Source organism: Haliotis asinina, chromosome 14 (assembly GCF_037392515.1).
Source record: "Haliotis asinina isolate JCU_RB_2024 chromosome 14, JCU_Hal_asi_v2, whole genome shotgun sequence".
Lineage (NCBI taxonomy): Eukaryota > Metazoa > Mollusca > Gastropoda > Lepetellida > Haliotidae > Haliotis > Haliotis asinina.
Genome location: NC_090293.1, coordinates 29,630,004 through 29,655,935, shown reverse-complemented (window position 1 = coordinate 29,655,935; position 25,932 = coordinate 29,630,004). Strand labels below are relative to the sequence as shown.

The window sequence follows — 25,932 nt, the reverse complement described above, 5'->3', positions numbered from 1 at the left end:
TACTAGGCATATAGACAATGCTCCACAACATAAGCTCTATCAGTGAAGGTAAGCATAAAGGTGCATGTTTTTATCCAATGTGATCAATAAAATTAAACAACAAATAGGAATACTAACAGTGGTATGTAGTCAACAGTTGAAGTGAAGGTGATTCAGGTATGAACTTTAAACTGTCAACAGTATAGTTTACATGCAAGCAACAACAAAAATTCCTCCTCCCTAAGATATTCAAAGATACCTGGCAAACATACTAAGGCTTCAAACACTAAAATTTCATTCATGTACAATCAGTTTCTCATTTTTAAGACACTCTGAGAATCTTCAAATATGGAACTAACTATTATCTTATGATGAGCTGAGCTAATTACAAACATTTCCGAAGAGCCAACATTGCTGTAAGACTACTGTGATGTGAGAAAGTGTAAACTACAGACTGACCTTCATGAAGTTGACGATGGTGAACCGGTACTTGACATTGGCTCGGGTGTTGGAGACTCGAAAGTAGTACCACTGGGTGTGTTTGTTGGTGTACAGGTCATAACGCAACCACAGCTCATAGTCATACTCCCCGCTAACAAACAAACAAACAAACACAAGCCTCTGTTAGCATGATGTGAGTGAGTTAGTTTCACTACACTTTTAGTAATCTTACAGCAATATCACAGCAGGGAACACCAGAAAGGGGCTTCATTTATAGTACCCATTTGAGGAATCGAACCCAGGTAATCGGCATGATGAACGAATGCTTTAAACACTTGACTATACCACACTCCATCAGTATAAGATCATCCCCAACCTATAACTAACGCTATGAAAATTCAACCTGTATGGTTGCCTACTGACCAGAGCTATAAAAACACATTGTATAATTTGTATTGTCAGAATTAAGATCAGAACCTGTGTACAGACTATCCTGCAGTTAATATCTCTGCTCTACATTCCGGAATATTAGAGCCCGGATATTATAAAAAATGCATGTATTTCTCCATCAAATGAATACATAAAGAAACTCCCAGTTGAAAATCTGACTCATAATCAAGCTTTTGAATTTGAATTCTGGCAGGGTACGAACAATTCTTGGGCATCTTTAACCAAACATTGAAGACTGAATCGCAGTCAGAGCCATAACTCACACTTGCACCGCCTTAGCAAGGTTGCCACTTTCAAACCGAGACTCGAACACAAGTGTGGTGTCTTCTTTAGACTTTGGCACATAACCGACCTGCTCACACCCTGTCCTTGACCCCCCAACACGGGATCGCACAAACTGAAAAAGACAAGGTCATGCTGTTGCCTGGACATCCAGCTCACATGTTGTCATAAACAAAATATTGTTTACAGTTCATGACAGAGTACAACAGGATACGTGATGATTAGGTCCTTTATAATAAATAATTCACATGTTTGGCTCATCAAACCAAATTCTTTCATGAATTCAATTCATTATTTGTGATTACTTCATGTGCTTCATGCTTGAGTTTGTCTGTTATTTATTATATGGAAAGTGGAATATATTCAAACCAGGCAGGCTAAGAGTCAAGATTCTTACGTATTTCCTTCAGCAATAATGTTGTGATGAATTACCATCACCAGCATATTGTCAACCCATAGCAAACAAAGATATCATGAAACATCTTTAGAAATATGAAAAATGTGTGAATTAGCAGTTGTTGATTTGTATCAGTACATCAACCAATAATTAAATGGTTGCAACAAAAGACACACATTGTCAATCATTTCAATGTCACGTTGATCAACGACCACATGACTAGTTTTCATAAATTATTTTATTCACACGGCATAATTGTTATCCATGCATATAATTTTGGTATGGATTAGACTGTTTGTCATTCATTCAACTTACGAAAGAATTCTTTGGATCATAATTGTAGACAACTTTTCCTCCACCATCTTCACCTCTCACCATCGGCGTCTTCTCTAGGCCAGCTGTGGATGTAAATGATAATGATATCAACATTTGGGTACACTCTCACAGTGCTCACGATGGTGTTTCAGAGTAACAGGACATTGGGTCCTGTAAGTTTCAGATGTCTGTCTGACCCACTGAAAATTCACAGGACCCACAAAATAATTTTAAACAAACATTTCAGATTTCACATTTCTTGTAACTGGCATTGAAATTATTAACATTATATGATAACAAACATAAGATTTCTAAACAGCAAACAAGTGTCACATGCCACAATTACCAACTTCAGACAAAGACATTGTGAAATATTCGGTCAGACACTGGGGCTGGTGGGTTGGTGATTTCTATCTGACCACTGGCGAATCTGCCAGATTTGTCAGAGGGTCAGACGCTATTTGTGAACACTGCTCTCACCAACGGAAGAAAAACTGAAGAAAACAGAAAACAAAAGAAAAACTGGAGAACCGCAGAAAGTGAGTATAGAATAGGTTTGAAATGCTATCATGTCAACTCACTCTGTTTGTAGAATGTCTCTGGTTCTGTTGGCACATAGCGGATATGTTTCACTTTGTTGTCCTGGACTTGAAGGTCAGCAGGCCTGAAACAGAAACAATGTCAGCTATAGTGACACCTTGTAACTTAGCATACGAGGTTGGGTGGTTGTTTAATGGAGTATTGCTAAAAAGGGGAAAGAGATGTTTTTGCTAATGTATTTGTCGAGGTGACTTACTGGAAAGATGACCAATAAAGAGTGAGTTTAGTCTTACATTACACTCAACTATATTCCAACTATATGTCTGTAAATAATCAAGTCTGAACCAGACAATCCAGTGATCAACAGGATGACCATCTATCTGCACAACTGGGAACCAATGACATGTGTCAACCAAGTCAGTAAGCCTGACCACCCAAACCCATTAGTCACCTCTTACGACAAGCTAAGAAGACCAACTGTAACCCGCATCTTCATGGGTTTCACCATGGAAAAGAAAGTGGGGGTTGGTTACAGAACACAATCTGTTTTTTTCTTATTTGGTATATATTTTCATTTATGATCCTTAACTATTGTCAATGAGAGATTGACCACAAATTACAGCAAGCACATAAGGAATGGATGCATCTATGCTCCTCAGTTGCTCTGGAGATGCCAACCCAGAGTCTACTGAAAGCAGAGTCATGGGTGGCTGAAAGCCTGGCCTGAGCCCTGAAATTTCAACATGAGGGTGAGGAAGAAGGGCCTTGGGCCCCTTGAGATGGTGGGGTTCTGGGGGCCTCCCTCATGATATCTTGTTTGATTTAGCATGGAAGCGTGCAGTTTATTGCATTTTCTGGGCATACTTTCAAGATAAGATATTAAGAAAATTAAGATATATTTTAAATTGATATTTACTCAAATTACTTCAAACATTCTAAATTCATAAAAATCTTTGTACTTTCTAAAAAATCAGAGTTTTTTAAAGATAAATCGGACTGAGTTATTCCGCCCAATTGGAGTATTTGGCATCTCTGACAAGGTACCAATTTCATTCATCAATACACACACAATGACCATGCAATTCTCCTTTCAACATCAGAAAAATCAATCATTTAGACACTTACCATCGTGCAGCTTGCTGTGGCCCCGATTCTTTAGCCAGAGCGTACAGATTACGAGGTTCTCGTAGTTTCGGAACCTGGACAGAAGGTTTAAATTGTCATATTATTTAATGATTCTGCTGCTATGTTGAAAAACATTCTTTAACTGGACTAGAACCTGATAATTTTTACTGTGTATGAATACTTTCCTTCATAAATTTTATCCCAAAATCTAAATCCCAAAGAGGGAGGAGAGAGGCTAAATAGCATTGATACTGTTCCCAATGAAATTACCAGCCACCAACCATTCCAGAACACCTGTGTATATAAAACATTTAATGCTCATATCCTAAGAACCCAGTTTTTGACAAATGTTTTCTGATTTTCAACACAATTCCAAACATTGCATTACTCTTTATGGTGACTCTTCATTCTTGTAACTGCCAGCAGTAACTGCTAATCTGTATTTGTACTGTGCACTTTCTGTCAGGTTATCAATAACAAGATGTTAACTTGGTTATATGGAAACTCATCACTAATCATTAATCATTTGTTGCATGAATACCTTTTTATAGATAACAACTGCTATCAGTCTTTGTCATGATGTTTCAGAGCTACATCTTGCTCATTCAAGAGGTGAAGTCATCTTCACATACACAGTTGTTTTTTTGTTTGTTTGTTTGTTTGTTTTATTTCGGAAAGTACCGAGAGAAACAAATAAAGTAACAGGACAATTCAAGTGTTCCTTTAATATTTTCCAGTTTTCACCAAAGGTTTTGAATAGTGTTGTGAGGGGAAATCTGAGAAAAAGTAATGAAGGAACACTGCCATGAAGTACAAAGTAGTGTTCCCTTACTTGTTTCCCTCAGCAGGGATTGGGAGAGAGAACTTTGACAATGGGCCATTTTCAGGATTATTAGCCATTTTATGAATTTAGAATGGGCCACTGCCCTTGTATCAGCAGTAAATGTCAAAATTTTAATGTAGTACTTTTTGTTCTAATGTGCAAAATGGCCCATGGTCTCTGCCTTTCCTAAACCCTGCCTCATTTATATGTTTAGTTTGTTAATAGTATTTTCATCACCTGAAACTGAGATGACTTGTTAATGTTAAACCTAGCATTACACCTAAAATGTAAAATAAAAAATGTTTTGGGGCTTTACCTACCTGCATCCTCCTTGCCTTGTCTACTACTTACCATTCTCCCAGCTTCATAACTGTACACCAGTTGGGTGGTTCGCAACAGTTCCTCCTGAAGTTTGTTGTCTGGAAAATATCACCATGGCATTAATCTTGGGATAATTTTCTCTCAATAAGTTGTAAGGATAAAAGCCTTTTGCAGCTGCAGCCACTGCCTTCTTCAATCAGCAACACATGGGTTTTTTTATTCTGGTAACAATGGAGAATCCATAGTCTTCACACTGATCAATATCCTTTATCAGATGAATCAATATACTATTAAAAACTTTCTAAAATTCATTATTATTTTTTTATAATAACCAAATCATGATTACCTTGTATTCAATGTATAGGCTTGAAATCAATCAAGCTCAAGTTATTTTTGATTTGATATAGATTAATATTTGACATTTGGTTTTGATGAGTTTCTTTTTCAAGACTTGATCAGATTTTTCTCTAGCTAATGTATTTAACGATAAACACCACATTGACAAATCTGAAGCTGGCATAAGCCCGAAATAAAATGATGAAAACTATCTAAGGTTTTCAAAGTAGCATTATTACTTTTGAAATCTTCCACCTATAATCACGTTAAGAAAAATATATCTGGCAATAAAATTTTTGAAATATACCAAGTAATCCAGCGATTTTAATCATTTCTGAACTTAATTGACACCTACCTATAAAACAGAACTGGTAACAAAGGATTGTGAAAACTTTCAATGGTATACTGATACTATATACCTGGAATTGGTTGAAACCGACTTTAAAGTTCAGCAAATCAAACAAAATCATTCCAAAGAGAAATCACACACTTATTTCAAAATCAAAGATGACACCAGATCATGAAACAGTCCTTCAAGAACAACAGCAATGTTCTTGCAGCATAGCCTTAATTTGTTATCTATGCATCGATATTCCTATATGAGTTTCCTCCGTGGCTATTGACGACTGATTGATTGATATTGACAACATCAAAGCCGGGATTTGGTTGGAAATAGCAGGTCTGGCTGTTGTTGGTAGTTACTCAGCCTGCAAAATGTTAAATCGACATGCATCCTGTTGTACTCTGTGGGTCTTAAATATTCCGTAATCAGTGTGCAGTCAATAAATATTGCTATACAACAGACTCAGCATTTTAACAGCTGTGCTTCGTAATCAAGACCTTATATGCATGCAGTCAATAACAAGAGCAACTATCAACAGCAATAATCTTTAGTCAATTAAATGACTCCTTTCTGAAACAATTTAGTTCTTTCATGATATGAAAACTTGTTAGATCAAGGTACCAGATAAGGTGCATACATGTGTAAGTTATACATGGATAATTCAGATATGCACCTAAAAACTGCAGAATACGAGTCAGATTTTGTTTAAATGCGTTAAAATATCATTCCAGTCCACAATTTGCTTAAAAGTTAGCCCTTAAACAGTGTTACTATCACAACGCTTCCGGTCAGTATCTGTAATAATATAACATTTAATGCACAATATAGTTTAATGTGCTGTGTAATTTATTTCCTAATATCTGTTGTGAGAAGAATTAACCAAAAGAAACTCGTCAAGTTTTTTGAAAGACAAACTGTTTCAATTAGCAAGGAATAGTAAATGAAATCATGCCATCTGTGAAATACCCCGGTTTATATTTCCATTTGGCATCTCATTACTCCATTTTGATTTTGAGGAGGGAAAAACCCGTGAGTCAAAATAATTATATGGATCCCTGTATATATAAATGAAATTCCATACAGAAGAAAAATATTCCTTCGATAGTGAAGTCAAAAGTTATGATTTTGATCAGATTGGTCTAACATAACCAGTTTTATTGTTCTGCTGTAAAAACAGGAACTTCCTTATCAATGACAAATATAATTATATACATTGTATATATAGTCTTGATATTCTTCCAACAGGTCTTCAGATATATTCATTTTTTAGATAACTGATTTAAAAATTGAAATAAAAAAATGTCTACAGATATCTTAAGATTTGACTGATGGCACAGCAAAATGTCCAGTCAAGAGTGCTTGACAACAGTATATAAATTTGTACTGAAATGCTGCATCATAATATAATAAAGTAGTTGTCAGTTTCATATCATTTCATTACCAGTGCATTACAACAAAGGCCAATCACCACTTCTGAATCAGTAAAACGTTTGATAATTCTTCACTGTCTCCTTTATTATTCATATCACAAAATATAAAGAAAAATAACATAATTTCATAAATTGTATCATTATGTACAATAGCAACGGAAAATGTCAGGTTTAAAGTGACTTGCAATTTACTTAAGCAAACTTATTGCAAGGAAGGGAAAACAGAGTGCCATCACAGCCTGATTTCTGCCAGTTTAAGCTGGTTAGAGTAGTGTCTTCACCATGTCAGATGAGGTGTTTTTGATCATGCATGAGTGACATGCAATCTAGTCTCTAGTGGTTCCAAGTCAATACAAAGCATTTGAAATTGAGTAAGAACAATGATCAAATATTGATACAGAGGTAAGATTGAAAACAACAACTATCGGCTGACGGATGAACTGGCAAGTTAGAATCACTATGTTGTAACAGGGTTTTTAAACTCAAGTTAAAAAAGCTGATTCAGATCACTGTGAATTTGGGAGTTCTTGTATGTTCATTATATCCAGACTGTTATATCCACTTATTTGCCTGCCTCATATATATGAACTTTCTTTAGACAAACAAAGTCTTCGATACGTTTATCACAGATGCACTCAAGTACATTTTGTCTATAGCTTGGTTGAAAATGCTATCCTTTTTATGAAGGATTTCAAAGCATTACCTGCACAATGAATATAATCAGAACAACGATGACCTCGGTACATGGACACATGACTTTAAGAAGTGAGTGAGTGAGTTTTATTTTACACTACACTGAGCAATATTCCAGCTATATGGTGGTGGTCTATAAATAATCAACCATTCGTTGCCTCTTAAGATAAGCATAGTCATCTCTTGTGGCAAGCATGGGCTGCTGAAGACCTATTCTACCCCAGACCTTCACGGGTCACTTTAGGAAGACGTCAAACCTACACTTAACCAGTTCTGAAATCTCTGACACAACATATTATACTGTGAACCATTTCAGCACATATTTCATACAAAAGACACCTATTAGTCCTTAATGTTTTTACTAGTTAGTATCATTGTTGATTTTTAATTCATTTTTTCTTTGTACTTCCCTTATTATGGATTAACAACAAGAATAATGTGGCTGACATCAAGAACTGCTAGACATATTGGTATGCTTTGGTAAGCAGAAAAAGACGAACACAACATAAGCTTGCTGAGACTACAAAGTGGGTCCAGTTTTCCTTAAATCCTCTTAATGCTGGTGATGTTTTTCTTTTAAGGTGGTATACCCTTCTACTTCCCAGCTGTCACCTGATTTCAATCCTAGCTAATAACTATTTAACAATGCATGCTTCAATAGGCAATATTACAGAATACCAGACACCTTTTGCCATCTTTGAAAGCAAGCAAGTTTATGTTTGGTAAGGGTTAGATTTTGCGTTAGGGTTAGGGGTAGGGGTAGGGGTAGGGGTAGGGTTAGGGTAAGATTTACGGTTTGCGTTTGGGTTAGGGTGACATGATACAAGGTATCAGGTATTCTGTAACTGTACCCTTCAATAACATCCAAGTGATGGTCTCAGCATAGCATATAGACTGTTATATAGTCAAGGTTGATGGGAAGAGCATTTAATCAGGTGAAGCTCAATGAAGAAATTACATTATCAGTTATGCAGTTGGGAACCTGTGATTGTGAGCACAGCTGCCACAAATCAGCTGCGGAGAGTATCAATATGGCATACACATTTCCTACCTTTCTTGTACCATTAATCATTCATGACATTCTTCTATTTCTGTCAGAAGCAGCTCATGTTAGGATGTACACGAGATTAATGAGACAGGGAAAATTATCTACATCAATTTTTCATCTCATCAGCCCACATCAAACGAATGAGAATTGGTATAGTATTAAGTTGTCGCTTAGCATTATTTTGTTTGATATGTTTACATTCTCTAAACATTGAAAGTGTGTGATTTATAGAATACATTTTGTACAGTTACAGCTGTATTTGAGTTTACATGTGAAAACTGACTGAGAGGATTCTTTCAAAAGTTAAAAGTATTCACAACAAAGGATTTCTTGTTTACAGTGTAGTAAAATTGGTTGATTGTTGTTTAACGCCACCCTCAACAACACTCCAAAACTATATGGTGGTGGTCCATAAATAATCAAATCTGGACCAGACAAGTCAGTGATCAACATCATGTGCATCGGTCTATGTACTTTGGATATGATGGCATGTGTCAACCAAGCTAGAACTGAGCCTGACCATTTGTGCCTGTTAATCACCTCCTATGAAGAGAATAGATCAATTCAATGATTTCTAACAGTCTAGTAGGAATCAGTGATGGTGAATAATAAAGCTGAATGTTGATGAATCTTTTTCAATGATAGTTTGTTGTAACAAGGCAGCTTTTTTCCACCTGTGATTTGCTGTATTCTAGATACTAGATATTTCTTTCTAAGGTTTTCATAGGCGGGACATATGAAAAGAAAATGGTATTCATCTTCTACAACATTATCACTACAGAGGTTGCAAATTCTATGGTTACAAGAAATATTAATATAATGACCAGTGTCAACAAACAGTATGGTTTTCTGCCACTTTAAGTAATATTCCAGCAATATCAAGGTGGGAGATACCAGAAACATTCTTCACATATTGTATCCATGTGAGGAACTGAACCTGGATGTTCGGGGTGACGAGTGAATGTTTTAACCTCTGGGCTACCCCATCGGCATCGCCCCAGCTAAATTTTGTTAAAATATCCATTACACACCGTTTGACTATGTCCAATCAAAACCAGTCTGAAACCATGTGTTGTAAAGATCAACCAGAAACTGATGTGTCTAACTCATACAGCATTTCATATCAGTCATCAACAGAATGATATATGACCCTGCCACCCAGAACATTGTTGTCAATTTCAGGCCAGGGGTCGTAAATAGCACTCAATGAATCAATATATCACGGGAGCAAGGTGAGAGAGTTCCTGTGCTCTGTTGTCAATACCTTGTGAATTTCATTACCTGGGTATATTAAACTATATTAACTAGAACCATGACAGAAATGTTTCTTTGATTGCTATTATGTGAATAGATGTCATGTCAATGGACAGATCCATGACTGAATTACTAGGAATTATATTAACACATCTGTAATAAATAATGCTATATATCATTAATAGAGTAGAGTATTCACTGATATAAAGCTTTGCTAGCAACAATGTGTCAACAAAGTGATTTATTAACACATCAGGTGAATCCATGTTTTTCACTATATCGTGACATTTAACTTTTATAAGTTCAAAGTGGAAAAACTAATTTAAAATAAGTATGGGTTTAAATTATATAAAACCAGGTAAAATCTTGCATGAATTCCAGAACCTGATTTCACATCACTGTTTAAGTGTAGACAGTCTTATGGTTTAGGGTTTCACTGTAAACTGGAAATAGAAAACAACAAAAATATAGATAAAAATATCATTCAGCAGAGATAACATGGCAAAAAAATTAATCTTGACAAAATATTTCACATTTATAAGATAAACAAAATATTTCACATTTATAAGATAATTTAAACCATGAAACATCAATACTTCAAGTACTGCCACACCTGAAGTGTTAAAATGTTACCTGCATTCTTGAACATATCCACGTCCCGGAGGACCTCCATCTGACTACAACATCGCAACGGACCATCATAAAATCCAAGGTCTGAATTGCTAGAGTCACTCTCATCACTACTGTCAGTGCAGACCAACAACGAGTTCATGGAATTCATTTTGAAACTTGACATCATCCATGTAATTGTTAGAACGAACAATATGCCAGTATGTAACAAACTGAATCCATCACATCGCCCTGTGAAAATTGTAGGATCTCTGACACATGCAATTTTGAATTCACACCCTTTTCTAAAAGGAAACCAAGTAGACAGACACAAAAATTGTCCTCCCTAAACATCTATGTCACATATCCTGTGTCACATGTAATGAACGTCCCTTTCTTGATTTATCCAGCAAGAGACTGAAGTAGCTACCATGTCGTGGTAATGTATTTCCATGTAGCTACAAAGCTCTACAAAAGTCCTCAAGACATAATCCTTTTCATTTCAGCTATATCTTGATCTGCAATCTAAGAAACAGATTCATGGTCTTATTCCTAGGCTAGCCTCATTGTCAACTGTGGCTTCTATGGATAAGCACCAGTCCACGGTCATTACACTGATGATTGATCAATGAACACTTCTCCTTGTCTGACCACTATTTCTCCTTGTCTGATCACTGATTTCTAGTGTCATAACATTACTGAATTCATACCTCAATCTAGTGCTAGATCTCTTGTCTGCCTAGACTTGGAAACACCTTTTAACTTTTCCTTATCCACAAGAAATGATGACTGTTTCCCATGTCGATATCAACACAACCTGTGTCAATATCTGTCCATCATTATATGCATGTGAGGTAAACACACATGGAATTATTCCCAAGTGGATTGTATTAAAAAATATCTATTGTAAATAAAGTGGAGCCTATGCAGAAATCAATGTTAATTCAATCTAGTGACAATCAGTGCTGTTGTTGATCTAACTCATTCACGGCCGACACTGACAAAGGTAATTGACGTGATTTTACATGCAATCAACATCAACCAAAGCACAACTTCTTGATGCTATCTCTGGTTTTCCATGTTCTGCTGATACTATCAACAATTTCCATAATTTCCTTCATGAAATATGTCTAAGTATGTTCATAATCAGATGAGCTCTTGACTGAGAAGTTCTATATAAGTGCTGACTGTGAAACAAAGAGAAGTAGAATTTCAAGTCCACTGATTTCAAATCCTCTTTATATGACAGCATGGAAATTCCATGTGAAAGGAAACATACAGCTTCTTTTTCCCTGGCATGTTATGATTATCCAGCATCTGTATGATCATATCTTTTCCCACTAAAAAAATTATCTTTTCTCTCTGTCCAACATTAATAGTTCATCTCGACAATATCTTTATCCACTCTAACAACATTTGCAAGACACACTATCAACAATTCTGTCAAATTATACTTTCAAAAGAACTATAAGTGTTTGAGAAGATGCAAATAGTCTTTACATCTCTTTTTCCGTTCAATGACATACATCCTATATTTCACCTCAATATGTTCATTTTATCCAAAATGCAATCAGCCTTTGAAGCTTCAGATCACTTTCTTTGTTCAAATGACATAACATCTCAAATTCCAATAGACCACTTGTTCCACTTCAATGTTTCCATTTTATCCCAAACTGGTCAATCCTGATCTCTGGCCACCAGTCATCACAGCTGTGAATTTTTACCTCCAATCAAGTCTAACACATCCACCTGTAGCCACAGTGTGCTCTGGTACTTCTGTCAAATCATTAAATCAATGCAGCAAACATATCATATTTACTGTGTAAGATACTCCACAATCTTGACCAGTGGTCATCTCAATGTCCAGGTGATCAAATCCACTGAAATCATACAACCTCCACAGTATCAAATAGGTGACTTGAAATGATTTCAAAACAGCATGAATAGCAGTATGAATCCATTGATACAATGAGAGTCTGCTTGTCAACCCATCCAAGGTTTGGACTTAACACACCTGTAATCAACTGCACACCTGTAATCAAGCTATGAATACAGGTAATCAGCCAGTGCAAACCTTCCGAACTGGTAACCAACTCCCAAAATCAATATCAAGTAGAGATATATCTTAAGACATTCAGTCTGCTCTCTTTCCTGTCGGCTTATCTAACCCAGACCAAGTGTTGGTGGGACAGGTGATAGTTTGGGGGGGTGGTAGGTCAAGTTAGGTGATAGGTCCAAGTAGGTGATGGGTTTAGGTAGGTGATAGGTCCATGTAGGTGATTGGGCCATGGAGGAAATGGGATGAGTTGGCGAAAGTCCCAGCTGATGAGGCATGGCAGGTGAGATACCATTGTTATGATGGGGCAAGGTAGGCAATGTTTATTGAATGGTTAAGGAAGGTAAAATTTGGTAATAGAACTTGATGGGGTTGGATAGGTGATGGGACAAGTTAGGTGATAAGGCTAGATAGGTGATATGACTTATGTCACAGGGCATTGTAGTGAATATACATAGGAATAGGTAGGTCATGGGCTATTAGTAGGTGATGTGACTATTTATGTGACAGGGCAAGGTAGGTGATGGGACTAGGTGGTTGATTAGACTAGGTGACAGGGCGAGCAAGGTGATGGGACTAGGTAGTTGATTAGACTAGGAGACAGGAGGAGCAAGGTGATGGGACTAGGTAGTTGATGGAGCAAGGTAGGTGATGGGTCAAGGTAGGTGATTAGACTAGGTGACAGGAAGAGCCAGGGGATGGGCAATGTATGTCAAGGGGCATGGTGGGTGATGGGACTAGGTAGGTGATGGGGCAAGTCAGGTGATGGGCAAGGTAGGTGATGAGACAAGGCAGGTGATGGCGCAAGGTAGGTGATGGGACAAGGCAGGTGATGGGGCAAGGTAGGTGATGAGACTAGACAGGTGATGGGCAAGGTAGGTGATGAGACTAGGCAGGTGATGGGGCAAGGTAGGTGATGGGACTAGGCAGATGTTGGGGCAAGGTAGGTGATGGGACTAGGCAGGTGTTGGGGCATGGTAGGCGATTAGACTACATAGGTGTATGGGCATGGTAGGTGATTAGACTAGGTAGGTCATGAGGTGAAATAGGCAGTTGAAGGGGCCAAACAGACAATAGGACTTTTGACAAGCCAAATTAACTGTTAAAGATTAAGACGGGTATTATAGTATAGTTGAAATACAGGTCACAACCTGCCAATAAACAAGTCCTGTCAAGGTACCTGAGTTTGGCTGGATCTATCTTACAACAAAAGACATAACATGGCTCCTTTTCGTCTAGTGCTGACGATTAAGTAAAAGCACTTGCCAGTTATAAAGTACCTACATTCTTCATTACATCAGACACAGCCAGGAAGTAATTCATGTTGGGGTCAAACTGGCTGACAGGGCCAACCTGACTTTCATTATGGAACAAAACCATTAGTCGAAGTGCAGCCAAACTGATTGTTTGTAATGACATGTTCTAGCAACAAACAGAAGTAATTGCTGTATGTCAAATACTCAAATGTCTGTAACATGATTCATTTGCTGAGTAAGCAAAAAATATTTACCGTTTTCATCATGACAAAAGATATTTTCTTCAGTATTTATTTATGAAAATGATAGTCACAAATTACTGAAATGCAATACACTTTCATCATGAGTGAGTGGCAAAATTAGTAAGTCTTTCAGTTGATGAAAATAAAACACAGGTACCTCACGCACATGACTATGTGAGCATAATTTTATGCCGTTTAGAAGTAATATCACAATGGAGAACACCAAAACTTCGGCTTCACACCATGTACACAAGAAATCCCTACACCCTGAATGGATTTTAATCCCAAATGATTTAATCTTTGTCATAATTGGTTGTAAAATACTCAAAAGAATCTCCCCGAGAATTAAAAATATATTGAATACCAGAAAAAAGAGTTAACTATCAATACTTATTTTCAACATACTAGCAGAGACCAGTTGTATCTGAATATGGTCTCTGATATCCATAATTTTGCAACATTTTAAAATGTATCACAAAAACAGAATTTTGAGTCCCTTCAGTAGAAAAGAGTTAATTTAAGTCACTAATGATTCATTAAGGAAAACAGTTCAAAATTTGAAATTTCTGACAGTCAAAATGTGATGACTGGAAGGGCAACCAGGACATCAAGTTTATTTCAAGTCGTTGAGAATTTAATCTATGCAAACAGTGACTCCCTCCTGCAAGACACTTACAACATGGTTGAAATGATATAGGGAGGGCCAGTAGTGTTTACTACCAAACTCAGTGGAGATAGGTGACAGTCTTGTGTGTTCTCTTCACTTCTGCCAGGTGACAGAGAGTGGCTGCTCACCGTGATCTTGCAAGCTCAGACTTGTGTTTTTTATACTTCAGTACCTAAAATATTCTTGGTAGGACCAATGTTGGACTACAGTGATTCCGTGTAACACTCAGGTGATACTGTGTAGCATTGTTCAAGCAGTTACCAAGTTAATTCACTCCAGCTGGCATGAAGTGAGACAGCTCAGTAATATACTTGCTCGTCTCAGTGGGAACCAGCTTGGCAAAATGAAGTTAAACTATATGTGTGTATGTGTTGTGTGTTTCTTTCACAGTGATAACACACTCTTGCCGTGCCGTTGTTTAACATGAATACCCCATTCAGACTAGCTGACCATTTTTTGTTTTAGCTTCTCGTTACTTTATGCAGCATCCAGGGAAAAAAACAGTGTCATTTACTGTTACTAGACAATGGTGACAGAACATCACTGTTCCAGTTTTAGGGATAGGAGATGGTCTCTCATGGACAAAAGACAAGGTGATCTTAGTGATTTACCTAAACTTGTTCAGATTTGATAATAAGCTCCAGATCTGCAGCACGTCAGTAACATCTTTCAAAATGAGGATTATGTATCTTGTTCTTGCATATGCTGTATTGTTAAATCTACTGCTGTGGCTTTGTGAAAGGAACTTGTACATCACTGACAATAGGATTATAGAAGAGGATGGTTTAATGTTTAGTTCTGCAATAATATGTGTGTTTTTAAATGCTGCATGCACCAATATTCCAACTATATGATTATGGTCTGCATATAATTAAATCTGACCCAGACAATACACTGAATGATATAATGAGCATCAGTCTTTGCAGATGTGTCAACCAAGTCCGAAAGCCTAGCCACTCGATCCTGTTAGCTGCCTCCTATGACAAGCACAACTCCACGATGAATATCATTTCTAAATCATAGGTCTGTACATTATTACACTGAATGCGCTGTTAACATACAATGTTAAAAGACACCTGAATTTATGAACTTATACTCAGTAATGGGGACATGGTGGGCAAGCTGGCTAAGGCGCCAAGCTAGTGATCCAGCGAGGTTGAGGTTTCAGGATAGAGCCCACCTGTGACCGGGTGTAAAAACATTGGAGTCAACTTTGTGTGCAGACTCTTTCAGTGTTGTCACAACCCCTAGTGTACAGTACATAATCCTGTGCACTTAAAAGAACCCATGAATCTGTTGGTATATGACCAGATGGTGGCCACATGAACACGTGCATACACCTAGTTGTGGGTACAGCAACGTGCAGTAAACTTGGACAAAGTGCTGTGACTATGTGTCTTAGTCCACCCAGCTGTCATTTGGGTACCTCATTAGGATGAGATAGCCACAATAAACTCGGTGCGCCTAGTGGAAGCACGGGTTGTATACTCCCCAGGGAGTAGAGATTGAAAAACGATGTGCTGTTGAGACTGCCATCCAGTGATCGAGGGAAAAATGCCAGCACCTTGAGCATGCACTAGTGTGTGGATATGTGCGCTATATAAATATCCTATATCTATATCTAACCCTTATTTTGAATTAAATCAGAGGACACTTCATATGAAATCCAAATCAAATCCCTGAATGTGCATCCTGATAATACCTTCAAGGTCACACACTGCATTAAGGGCCAGACACAGCTCCAAGATGAACATTCTTAAAGGTCACACACTGCACTAAGGCAAGACACAGCTCCAAGATGAACAATCTCATTTGGTCACACACTGCACTAAAGGCCAGACACAGCTCCAAGATGAAGTATTTATTAATAAATATTAGTGATTCAGCCATGCAACTATCTGTTTGTTAACAGAAATGTGGTTCGAAATAAGGTTACAATCTGATTCTTTCTCTGTCAGCAAAACTATGTGTTTACGTCTCCTGATTAAACAGCTTCTATTCAACAAAGTCTACAAATAGTACATGCATACACCATTTAATTCAACTGAGGGTTGACAATAAATATTATGATAACGACTCTCTTCTGTTGTATGATTCCATTATTTTGCAGTCTTTAATGAGCCTGAATTTTATTTGAGGTGACCACGTTATTAACCATGTGAGTTATTTGCATCATTTACAAAATGTAAGTGTACAATATATTTTGTCTAAAAGTGAATGGCTTTGCTTTGCACTACTTTCAGCAATACTCCAGCCATTATCACAGCAGGGGACACCAAAAATGGTCCTCATACATAGTACACACATTGTGAATGGAACCTGAGGTTTCAGGCGTGACAAGCAAATGTTTTATATACCACAAAGTGACCCTACCAACCCTTTGTTTGATAAAAACATGTCAATCAGAATGCTGTCATGCTGCTCAGCCATGATAAAACATGACACTCAAGCTGACAAAACAGGTGGTACACCAGTGGTTCACACAGACATTAACCAGCATATGGTTCTGTATCTTGTAATCCAGGTAATATCCGTGATGTAATCTACCAGATTTTACCATTTCGCTTGTCTGATGAACAGAAACCACACTGAGATGAGTTTCAATTAAGACTGATACAATCACAAAATCCGAGGGCCTACACTGACACAAGCTTCATAAAAGATTCACCGCTTCCTACGTGATGCTGCAGATAATGGTCTACTGCATCGACAAACTGATTCAGGACATGCTCAACATGGTTGTATGACATAAATTTCTCAGTGAGTGAGTCAGTTTAGTTTTACGCCGCACTCAGCAATATTCCACCTATAAGGCGGCGGTCTGTAAATAATCGAGTCTGGACCAGACAGTCCAGTGACCAACAACATGAGCATTGATCCGTGCAACTGGGAACCTATGACATGTGTCAACCAAGTCAGCGAGACTGACCACTCAATCCTGTTAGTCACCTCTTCGAAAGCATACTCACCTTTTATGGCAAGCACAGGTTTCTGAAGGCCTTTTCTACCCAGGGACCTTAACGGATCAAATTTCTCAGTGAAGAAACACAAAATATATCATATCTTCCAATGATACTACATGTAAGTATTTACATACAGTGTTTGAAATTACCATGTTTCTCTGGTCCCTGAAGTTTGCTGAAAAGATTTTGAATCAAGGAACCCCCCTATACATACCTAATATTTCACTGTTAACATTAGGGTTACTAAAACGTATCCTTTCAATTTCAAATAGAATTTGGAAAAGTATATATAAATACATTCTTTTCTTCTGATCCTAACGGGGAAATAATGGACATATCTTTATCTACCCACAGTTCAAATTTGGAGAAATTTAAGAGGGACAAGTTGCTGTGCATGAGAGAGTGACAGAGAGACAGTGTGTGTCAGTATGTGTCAGTGTGTGTGTGTCTGTCAGTGTGTGTGTGTCAGTGTGTGTGTGTGTGTGCGTGCGTGCATGCGCGCGCACGCATGTCTGTTTAACTCAGTGAGTGTGTCTGTCAATGTCTGTCTGTGGTGTGTGTGTCTATGTGTGTGTGTGTCTGTCTGTATCTGTTGGTGTGGTGTGCGTGCGTGCTTGCGTGGTTGCGTGCTTGCGTGTATGAGAGCAGTGAAAGAAGGGTATGATACTGTATTAATTCCAACATCATCCCCTCCAGTTACAAACAACTATCAGTCCCAGCATTTCATATACAAGACGGTAAACCAAACAAATTACTAGTGCTAAATTTATTCTTAATACCTAAACATTGACAGCAATTGTATACTTCATTCCTTCAGCCCCCTGAAAGACAGTGGAAAACACTGCATTTGAATAACAAAGATAAGATTCATAGAGATTTAACAGATGATCTGTTGATCTACCAGCAGATGCAACATATGTCATATTTGTACTCTGAGACAGTGTCACATACCAGCAGATATTTATCAGTCAGGACAAGTATGTGGAGATCATTTCAGCACCGAGGTATTAATACCTCATAAGTCTGATTAGCTCTGCTTCAGACAGCCATAAAATAACTTGAGTGAGCATGTTTTTACCCTCCTTTTAGCAATATTACATCAATATGATGACTGGGACTCCAGACATTGGCTTTACATATTGTGCCCATGTGGGAAATCAAACCCATTTCTTCAGCATGATGAGCAAATGCTTTAACCACTAGACTACCCTAACCCCACTGAAATCACTTTAAACAAGGCCCCATATCACTCTGGTCTGACCTCATACACCACGAAGAGAAAATGAAATCATGGTGTTGTGATTTACTGAAAATACCTTTCATTTGCATACTTATCAGTATGCGAGTTGTCTTGAGCCACATGTTCAAAAAGAGTGAAAGAACATCAAGCTTAGCAAACATACATGTCCATATCACAAAAAAATATTTAGGAACTGAAAATGAAAACGAAAAAAGTCAACATAAAAAATTGGTGTTTATTGAGACGATCATGTCTCCTAAAGAACAACATCTACTTATATGTCAATGTCAAAGTCGGAGACATTGTCATGTCTCCTAGTCACAGGTAAGTGGGTGTTAGGTTTTGACAGCCACTAAACGCTTCTAATCAATGGAATCTCTCCATGGTTCTGACTGTGACTCTCATTTGTCTGGATTGAGTTGTGAGCTGGGACAGTGACAGAGGCCTGATGTAAGGTAGGTTTACAATGTAAATAATGAGCAAACATTCCACCGAATAACCACAGAAATACATCTACTTGTTATGCATGGCAACCACTTGCAATCATCACTGCGTGAGGCATTCCATGTTTTGGTGCTTGATTATATTATCAGCATTTTTTTCTTTCAGAAAAAGGATTCAGTTAACAGTTAATTGAAATAAAACAATCATGAACCGTTGAGCATTTGAGACTTAAGTTCAGATCAAAATGTTTTAACTAAATCAGAAATAGAACCTTACGATACCCATAGTGTTAACTGTTTCTTACTGAGAAGTACAAACCTGTAGCTCAGTTATAGCTGCTCAATGGTTTGTCACTTTTTCAAGATAGTGAAATACGCTCAGTGTTTGCCATCATAGCACTAATAACCCCTAAACCTCCCTAATCATGTAACAGAAAGTGAAAACCAAATGACCTGTACACCTATTTTTACAAAAATACACAACAAAGGTATAAAATCTACACATTTGACTTTGTGTTATACATACCAACAATATACTATGATCTCATGCAAACTTTCATGGAATTTAGGGTGATCAGATAATTATTGCAATACAACAATTAAAATCAAATATAATTTAAACTGAACCATTCTGAATATTTTACACAAATCTTCACTTCTCACCTGAATTCTGCAGTCTTAACTCCAACAAATTAAAATAATCAGGATCCAAACAAAATTGGGAAATATTTGGGGTATATGGGTCCATATCCACCCTGCCTTTCTAATATCGTCAAACTCAACGATCCCTCAACCTTATGGTACAACTATTTCCAACATATGGGTTATTTTCCAGTCTTAGTCTTACATTCATGTAATGAGATCTTTGTAGATATTAATCTGAATTTTCTGCTAGCTGGGGTAGCTGTGTCCTTTGACAGGGAGCTTAAGAGCCTATGAGTAATCTGTCGGCATGTTTGTATGACATGGCACTGTACTTAGTAAATAGCATGGTCTTTGCATCTATTTATATACAACACACATTGATCAGCGATGCATTTCACAGCAGTGCTAAGTGCCATACTATAATAGGCATGGTTTGTATGGGTAATATAAGAGTTCAATGTCCAAGAGTCAAGCGTTCCTTGAAATGAGTTCTTTTGGTGTTTGGACGTAGGTATGCACTAATAACTGACATGCTTAATTTGGCATCCTGACAAGTATTAACACACATACAGGATTGTTCAAAACAATTGTAGATTCTGTGTGTGCCAACATTTATGAGTCTGACCTTCACATCTGTCATGACAGTAGACTTAGTAATTACTATCATCAGGTGAACTGACCAGATGAAACAAAATGTTACTAATCTTTGATATCAAACTGTTGGCCAAAGTCACAGACTGGAAAACTTGCAGCTGTGTAAAAGTTGAGATGGTTAAATGAGTGTTAATTCTGACATGGTACTACTCTTTATATTGGGAAGGTATTTATTGAGTAAGGAATGACTGCCTGATGAGTGTTTGTTTAGACAACAAGGGACACTGTCTCTTAAAAAGATACTAATTAGCATTATAATGGTGTCTTGTTTATTACTTTGAGTGACTGAGGGTGTTTGGTTTTACCAATATTCCAGTAATATCATGATGGGGGACAACAGAAATGGGCTTCAGGCATTGTACCCATGTGGGGAATCAAACATAGGTCTTTGGCATATGAACAAATGGTTGAACCACTACACTTAACCACGTCATCAATTTAATATACTTTAACCTTAATAATATGACCATTTATCTTTTAAAAGAACAAGGCACAAGGACAATAACTAAATAATTATAACAGATTGGATAACCTTTCTGGAGAGTATCCCTAAATACTGCAATTAAGTATATTTTCTTTCTCTAAAGCAGTACCAGTGAGCCCCAAAAAGGAGCAGTCGAAAAAGTGTAATAACTTCAGTGGCAGTGTTCCATGACACATTTCATATTGTTGCACCTTGTTCAGGCACCTTGACAGCAGGGTTCTTAATAAGTTGAAAATACTATGCCATAAAGAAATTTAAAATTCAATAGAGTTCAAAATCTACTAATAACTATAGATTCTGAGAAAGGATTGATATTTTGCACATTTTTCATTCTCGTTACGAGACATGGAAACAAATCAGGGGAAAAAAGGCTTTCCCTCTCCAAAACAACTGAAATCCCTTCCCTGCCTCCACCCCTTAATGTCTTGTCCTGCAGAATCTTCCCCCATCACTACCAAATGAACTTATCATGATTGTTCCCTTGCCATACTCATTCTTGGCAGGATGACTGTCTTGACTTCAAGAGTTGTCTCCCTTCATAAGCCTTATGAAAATAAACATGCGATCCATTCTACTTTCTAATCCTGCTTGATAGACTAATGCTTAATCCTTGAATACATTTTTTATAGTTAACAAACCCATTTACACTGAAAAGGAGACCCACTGAGATGGGAGATTCGGGCTTTAGCCAGGAAAATCAAAACATGCTTGAAGGTCATTTAGGGATGGCTGGAACTGTAGAGAAAATAATGTGGTTCTGGGACTGTGACACAGGCCACACAGACCCTGTCTGTAGATAATGATGTATCACAAATAATCAGAATCAGCTTGGCAACTCTGGAAAAGTCACTGACATAGGTGAGCTCTATTGATAAATGTGTTGACAACTTAAGTGAATATGCGAGCATGAAAGAATAATATCTACAGCAAGATATTATGAGATTGACACTAATACTCTCACATCAAATAGTGTGAGAGGTTGCAGATCGATCAGTTGATATTTGATACAACCTCCGAACATGTTGTACATTGTATGGAAATCGGCTATTGTTATGATGTGTCAACATGTGTGAATCACAATTAAGAAGAGTTGTGTACCATGTAGATTTTACTCATGGTGCGTCATCCTACCTTGAGCATCTTTCTGATCATCCGTGTCATCAGTGTCATCGTCAGAGTCGCTGCTGATGGCGTAATCATAAGTTTTGTCCCACTCTTGGTATGACTGGAAGGCATTGCGATAGTTCTGGTTGCGACCTGCCAACAGAAAATGACATACGTCAAACGAAAGACACTGTGAATTGTATTTTCTGTATTTGAATATGGGTACCTATATTTTTTAACTTTCCAGTGTTCACGAATAGTGTCTGACCCTCTGACAAATCTGGCAGATTTGGCAATGGTCAGACAGAAGTCCCCAACCTGCTGGCCCCAGTCTGACTGAATATATCACAATGACTTTGTCTGAAGTTGTTATTTGTGGCATGTGACACTTATTCACTGTTCATAAATTTATGTTTATAATGTTTGTTATTGTATAATGTTAATAATTTCAATACCAATTATGAGAAATGTAAAATCTGAAATGTGTGTTTAATTTTATTCTGTGGGTCCTGTGAATTTTCAGTGGGTCTGACAGACATTTGAAACTTACAGGACCCAATGTCCTGTTGCTTTGGAACACCATTCGTAAACACTGACTTTCTGATGTAAATGTGATGTCATTGTAGGAAAACAATTATGAAAGTCAAGAAAGTCAGTTTAATCAAACTACCAGCAAGAAATTGGCGAGTATATTATATAACAAGGCATATGACTTTATTGACGACCATTTATGTTTATTACATAGAGCCAGTTCTTATAAGTTCATTATTTGTTAAAAGTGCTTGCATTTCAACTATACTATAATGATTCAGAGCTATTGCACTTAATGAAAAACTTGCACTAAAGAAAACATATTGATTATACAATCAAAAGAATATGACACATTGATGGATGCAGATTAATTATATGGAAGGTTTAATGCCATTATGAACAAGAAGACAAAGTCATCATTATTCCCTGCAATGGCAAAATATCCTTCGTGAATATGTCTTCTACTGATGATTACAGTATGTTAATGTTTAGGTGTGTATATGGCAGTGTGGAGGGAGAGTATTGTAAAGTTTTACAGTTCAGGGGCCTGTTTCACAAAACTCTCGCAAGCCTAAGATCTCATCACTTTTCTCGTAGCTCTTGTACCTGGCATACTGTAACTAAGGAGGTGCAAATGCTATGAGAAAAGGTATGAGATCTTAGGTTTACGAGAGTTTTGTGAAACAGGGCCCTGCTCCACAAAAGAACACTACCATCAAATTCAGTCAAGATTGAACTTGTTGCCATGGAAACCCAAAAACTATTATATTCAGATATGCTAACCTAGCAAAAGGCACCACTGCACCACCAGACCTGTCTGTGTGCCAAGTTTGGAGAAGAAATAGTGAACAGTAGTATAGTTCTGCTCAAGAAAAGAAAAGAAAAGCACAACCACCAATTTCAGTCACAGTCAATTTTGTTGTCATGGAAACTACAAAAAATAAAATTCATACGCTGGTGTAACCCCCAAAAGGCACATCTAGGGATCATGGTGAACATGACAAACATGTGTACCATGTTTGATAAAGCTACTAAGTTTGGGAGATCTGCTCGGGACAAGACGACAACCTCAGAGCCACAGCCTAAGTCATGTTTCCATGGAAACCACAAAACAAAATCATATCTGGGTCAAAATCCAAAAAGCCACATTAAAGGCATCAGACTTGATATGTGTACCAAGTTTGATGAGGCTAGCATTTATAGTTCAGGAGATCTGCTCCTGACAAGGTGACATCCTCATGGTCACAGCCTTCGTCATGTTTCCATGGAAACAACAAAAAATACAATTCATATTTGGGTCTAACCCCCAAAAGGCACATCTAAGTATCATGCTTGACATGTGTACCAAGTTTGGTTAAGTTATCATGAATAGTTTAGGAGATATGGTTTGGACAATGTATTGCAGACAGAACTCATTTCTATATCCCCCGCAACAATGAAGTTGCTTGGGATAAACAGTTATTAGATTTTCACCTCAACACCCTCACCTCCATACACCTGTCTCACATTCTTTTCCTCTCCTGAACTACCAAAATAGCTTCGATCGAGTCTGGACCAGACAATCCAGTGATCAACAGCATGAGTAACGATATACGCAACTGAGATACGACACGTGTCAAGCAAGTCAGTGAACATAACCACCCGATACCGTTAGTCGCCTCTGGCAACAAGCATGGGTCACTGAAGAAAAATCTAACCCAGATCTTCACAGGTTCAAACAAGCCATGTGAGTTGGTGACTTACTCATGTAACTAGCCCCTCTTAAAAGTTGCAGTAATGCATGCTACAGTAGAACATCATTATCATGTTTTCTGATTTACTTTACTCTTTGAATTCAGCATTTACAGCTTTATAATCACAAAGGTGCCTCTCGCTTTCAGATAAGCAAGCCACAAATCAATGGTTAAATTCTGAAATTGTCAAAGTGAGTGTGGCATTGAATTTTACTCCTAAACAGACTACAGGTCAGACACATTCTACCTAAGTCCCAGTGCTGGGACCGTGGCAAGCAGTTATTTCAAACACAGGTGATGGTCCTCTACAGGGCTGTAACTCCATGTTTGCCCTGTTCTTTGTTCTATGATAATTATGAATTTATAATGAACCTTTTCCATGAACAAGGCACATGCCCAGAGCGCTAACACACAATATAATTGATTTTACAATGACAACCCAAGCTGCCATTGAGGTTCTAGATGGTTAATAGTCACATTATGTCTCCCACCGGGTACCCATTTGGGGCTGAGTGAACAGTGGCAAGATTGAACAAACTCACTTGCCCAGAATGAGACCACATGTATCACATGTGCTTCGTTGTAGGGCAAGACTGAAGTCATAGAAACTCTCAAGAGTCAAGTTGCCAAACACATTCATCCATCCAACGACGTGCGCAGCATTGCGTAGCTTCAACTGATTAGTGACTTGAACTCTTCACACAGGACAAACCCCCCCACCCCCACACACACTGTACCTATTCTCTTGGGTTTCAGAAAAAATCTGACACTTGCTTATCCTCTCACAGTAAGCTCACATATGCCAATATAACTGAATTATGACAGTTCAAATGTTCTATGCTGCACTCTGCAATATTCCAACTAAATGGTGGCGGTCTGTAAATGATCAAGTATTGAACAGACAATCTAGTGCTCAACAGCATGAGCATCAATCTGCGCAACTGGGAATCGATGACATGTTTCCACTGAGTCAGCGAGCCTGACCACCCGATTCCATTAGTCAACTCTAATGACAAGCATTGCTGTTTTTGTGTCAAGCATGGGTTGTTGAAAGCCTGTTCTACCCCGGATCTTCATGGGTAACTAGGGCCATTAAAAATGATCATGACTCACCACCCACCTGTTATTAACACAGTTAATGAAGCCTATGACACAAAAGTTACTGCCTGTCACAGCGTAGTCATGACGTCGCCGTTATTAACAACACCTGATAAGCTAAGGAGTTGATTTGGTGTCAAGAACAATCATTACCTGACAGACATTGCAATTTATTGTGTCAGTTACCTGTTGGAGACGAATCATCTTCCTGTTTCAAATGTCACATATTTCATGCTTATTGAAACAGGTGTGGTATCAGTACAGTAATTATTAACTGACACCTGCTTATTGATCTTAGTATGTTACATATTTCCATAAGGAGGTGAATGGAAGTGCAATGTTGTGTGTAATGTTTGCTTAACATATTACTTGAAATAGACGTGTTGACAATGTCATCATAACCAGTGACCTAAATCTATCAATCACTGGG

The 25,932-nt window shown here is 37.7% G+C and overlaps 1 protein-coding gene across 4 annotated transcripts in view; it reads right to left on the bottom strand.

The window, feature by feature from the left end:
* LOC137261452 (cytosolic carboxypeptidase 2-like) overlaps positions 1-25,932 on the bottom strand; it is a 90,455-nt gene that overhangs the window by 50,350 nt on the left and 14,173 nt on the right. For all 4 annotated transcript variants that reach the window (XM_067799200.1, XM_067799201.1, XM_067799202.1 and 1 more), the window contains 7 exons: positions 22,168-22,293; positions 4,704-4,771; positions 3,530-3,603; positions 2,446-2,528; positions 1,865-1,947; positions 1,134-1,267; positions 439-571 (listed from right to left, as the gene is read on the bottom strand). In XM_067799200.1, coding sequence (XP_067655301.1) covers positions 439-571; positions 1,134-1,267; positions 1,865-1,947; positions 2,446-2,528; positions 3,530-3,603; positions 4,704-4,771; positions 22,168-22,293 — 701 coding nt within the window. The remainder of the gene's footprint in view (positions 1-438; positions 572-1,133; positions 1,268-1,864; positions 1,948-2,445; positions 2,529-3,529; positions 3,604-4,703; positions 4,772-22,167; positions 22,294-25,932) is intronic.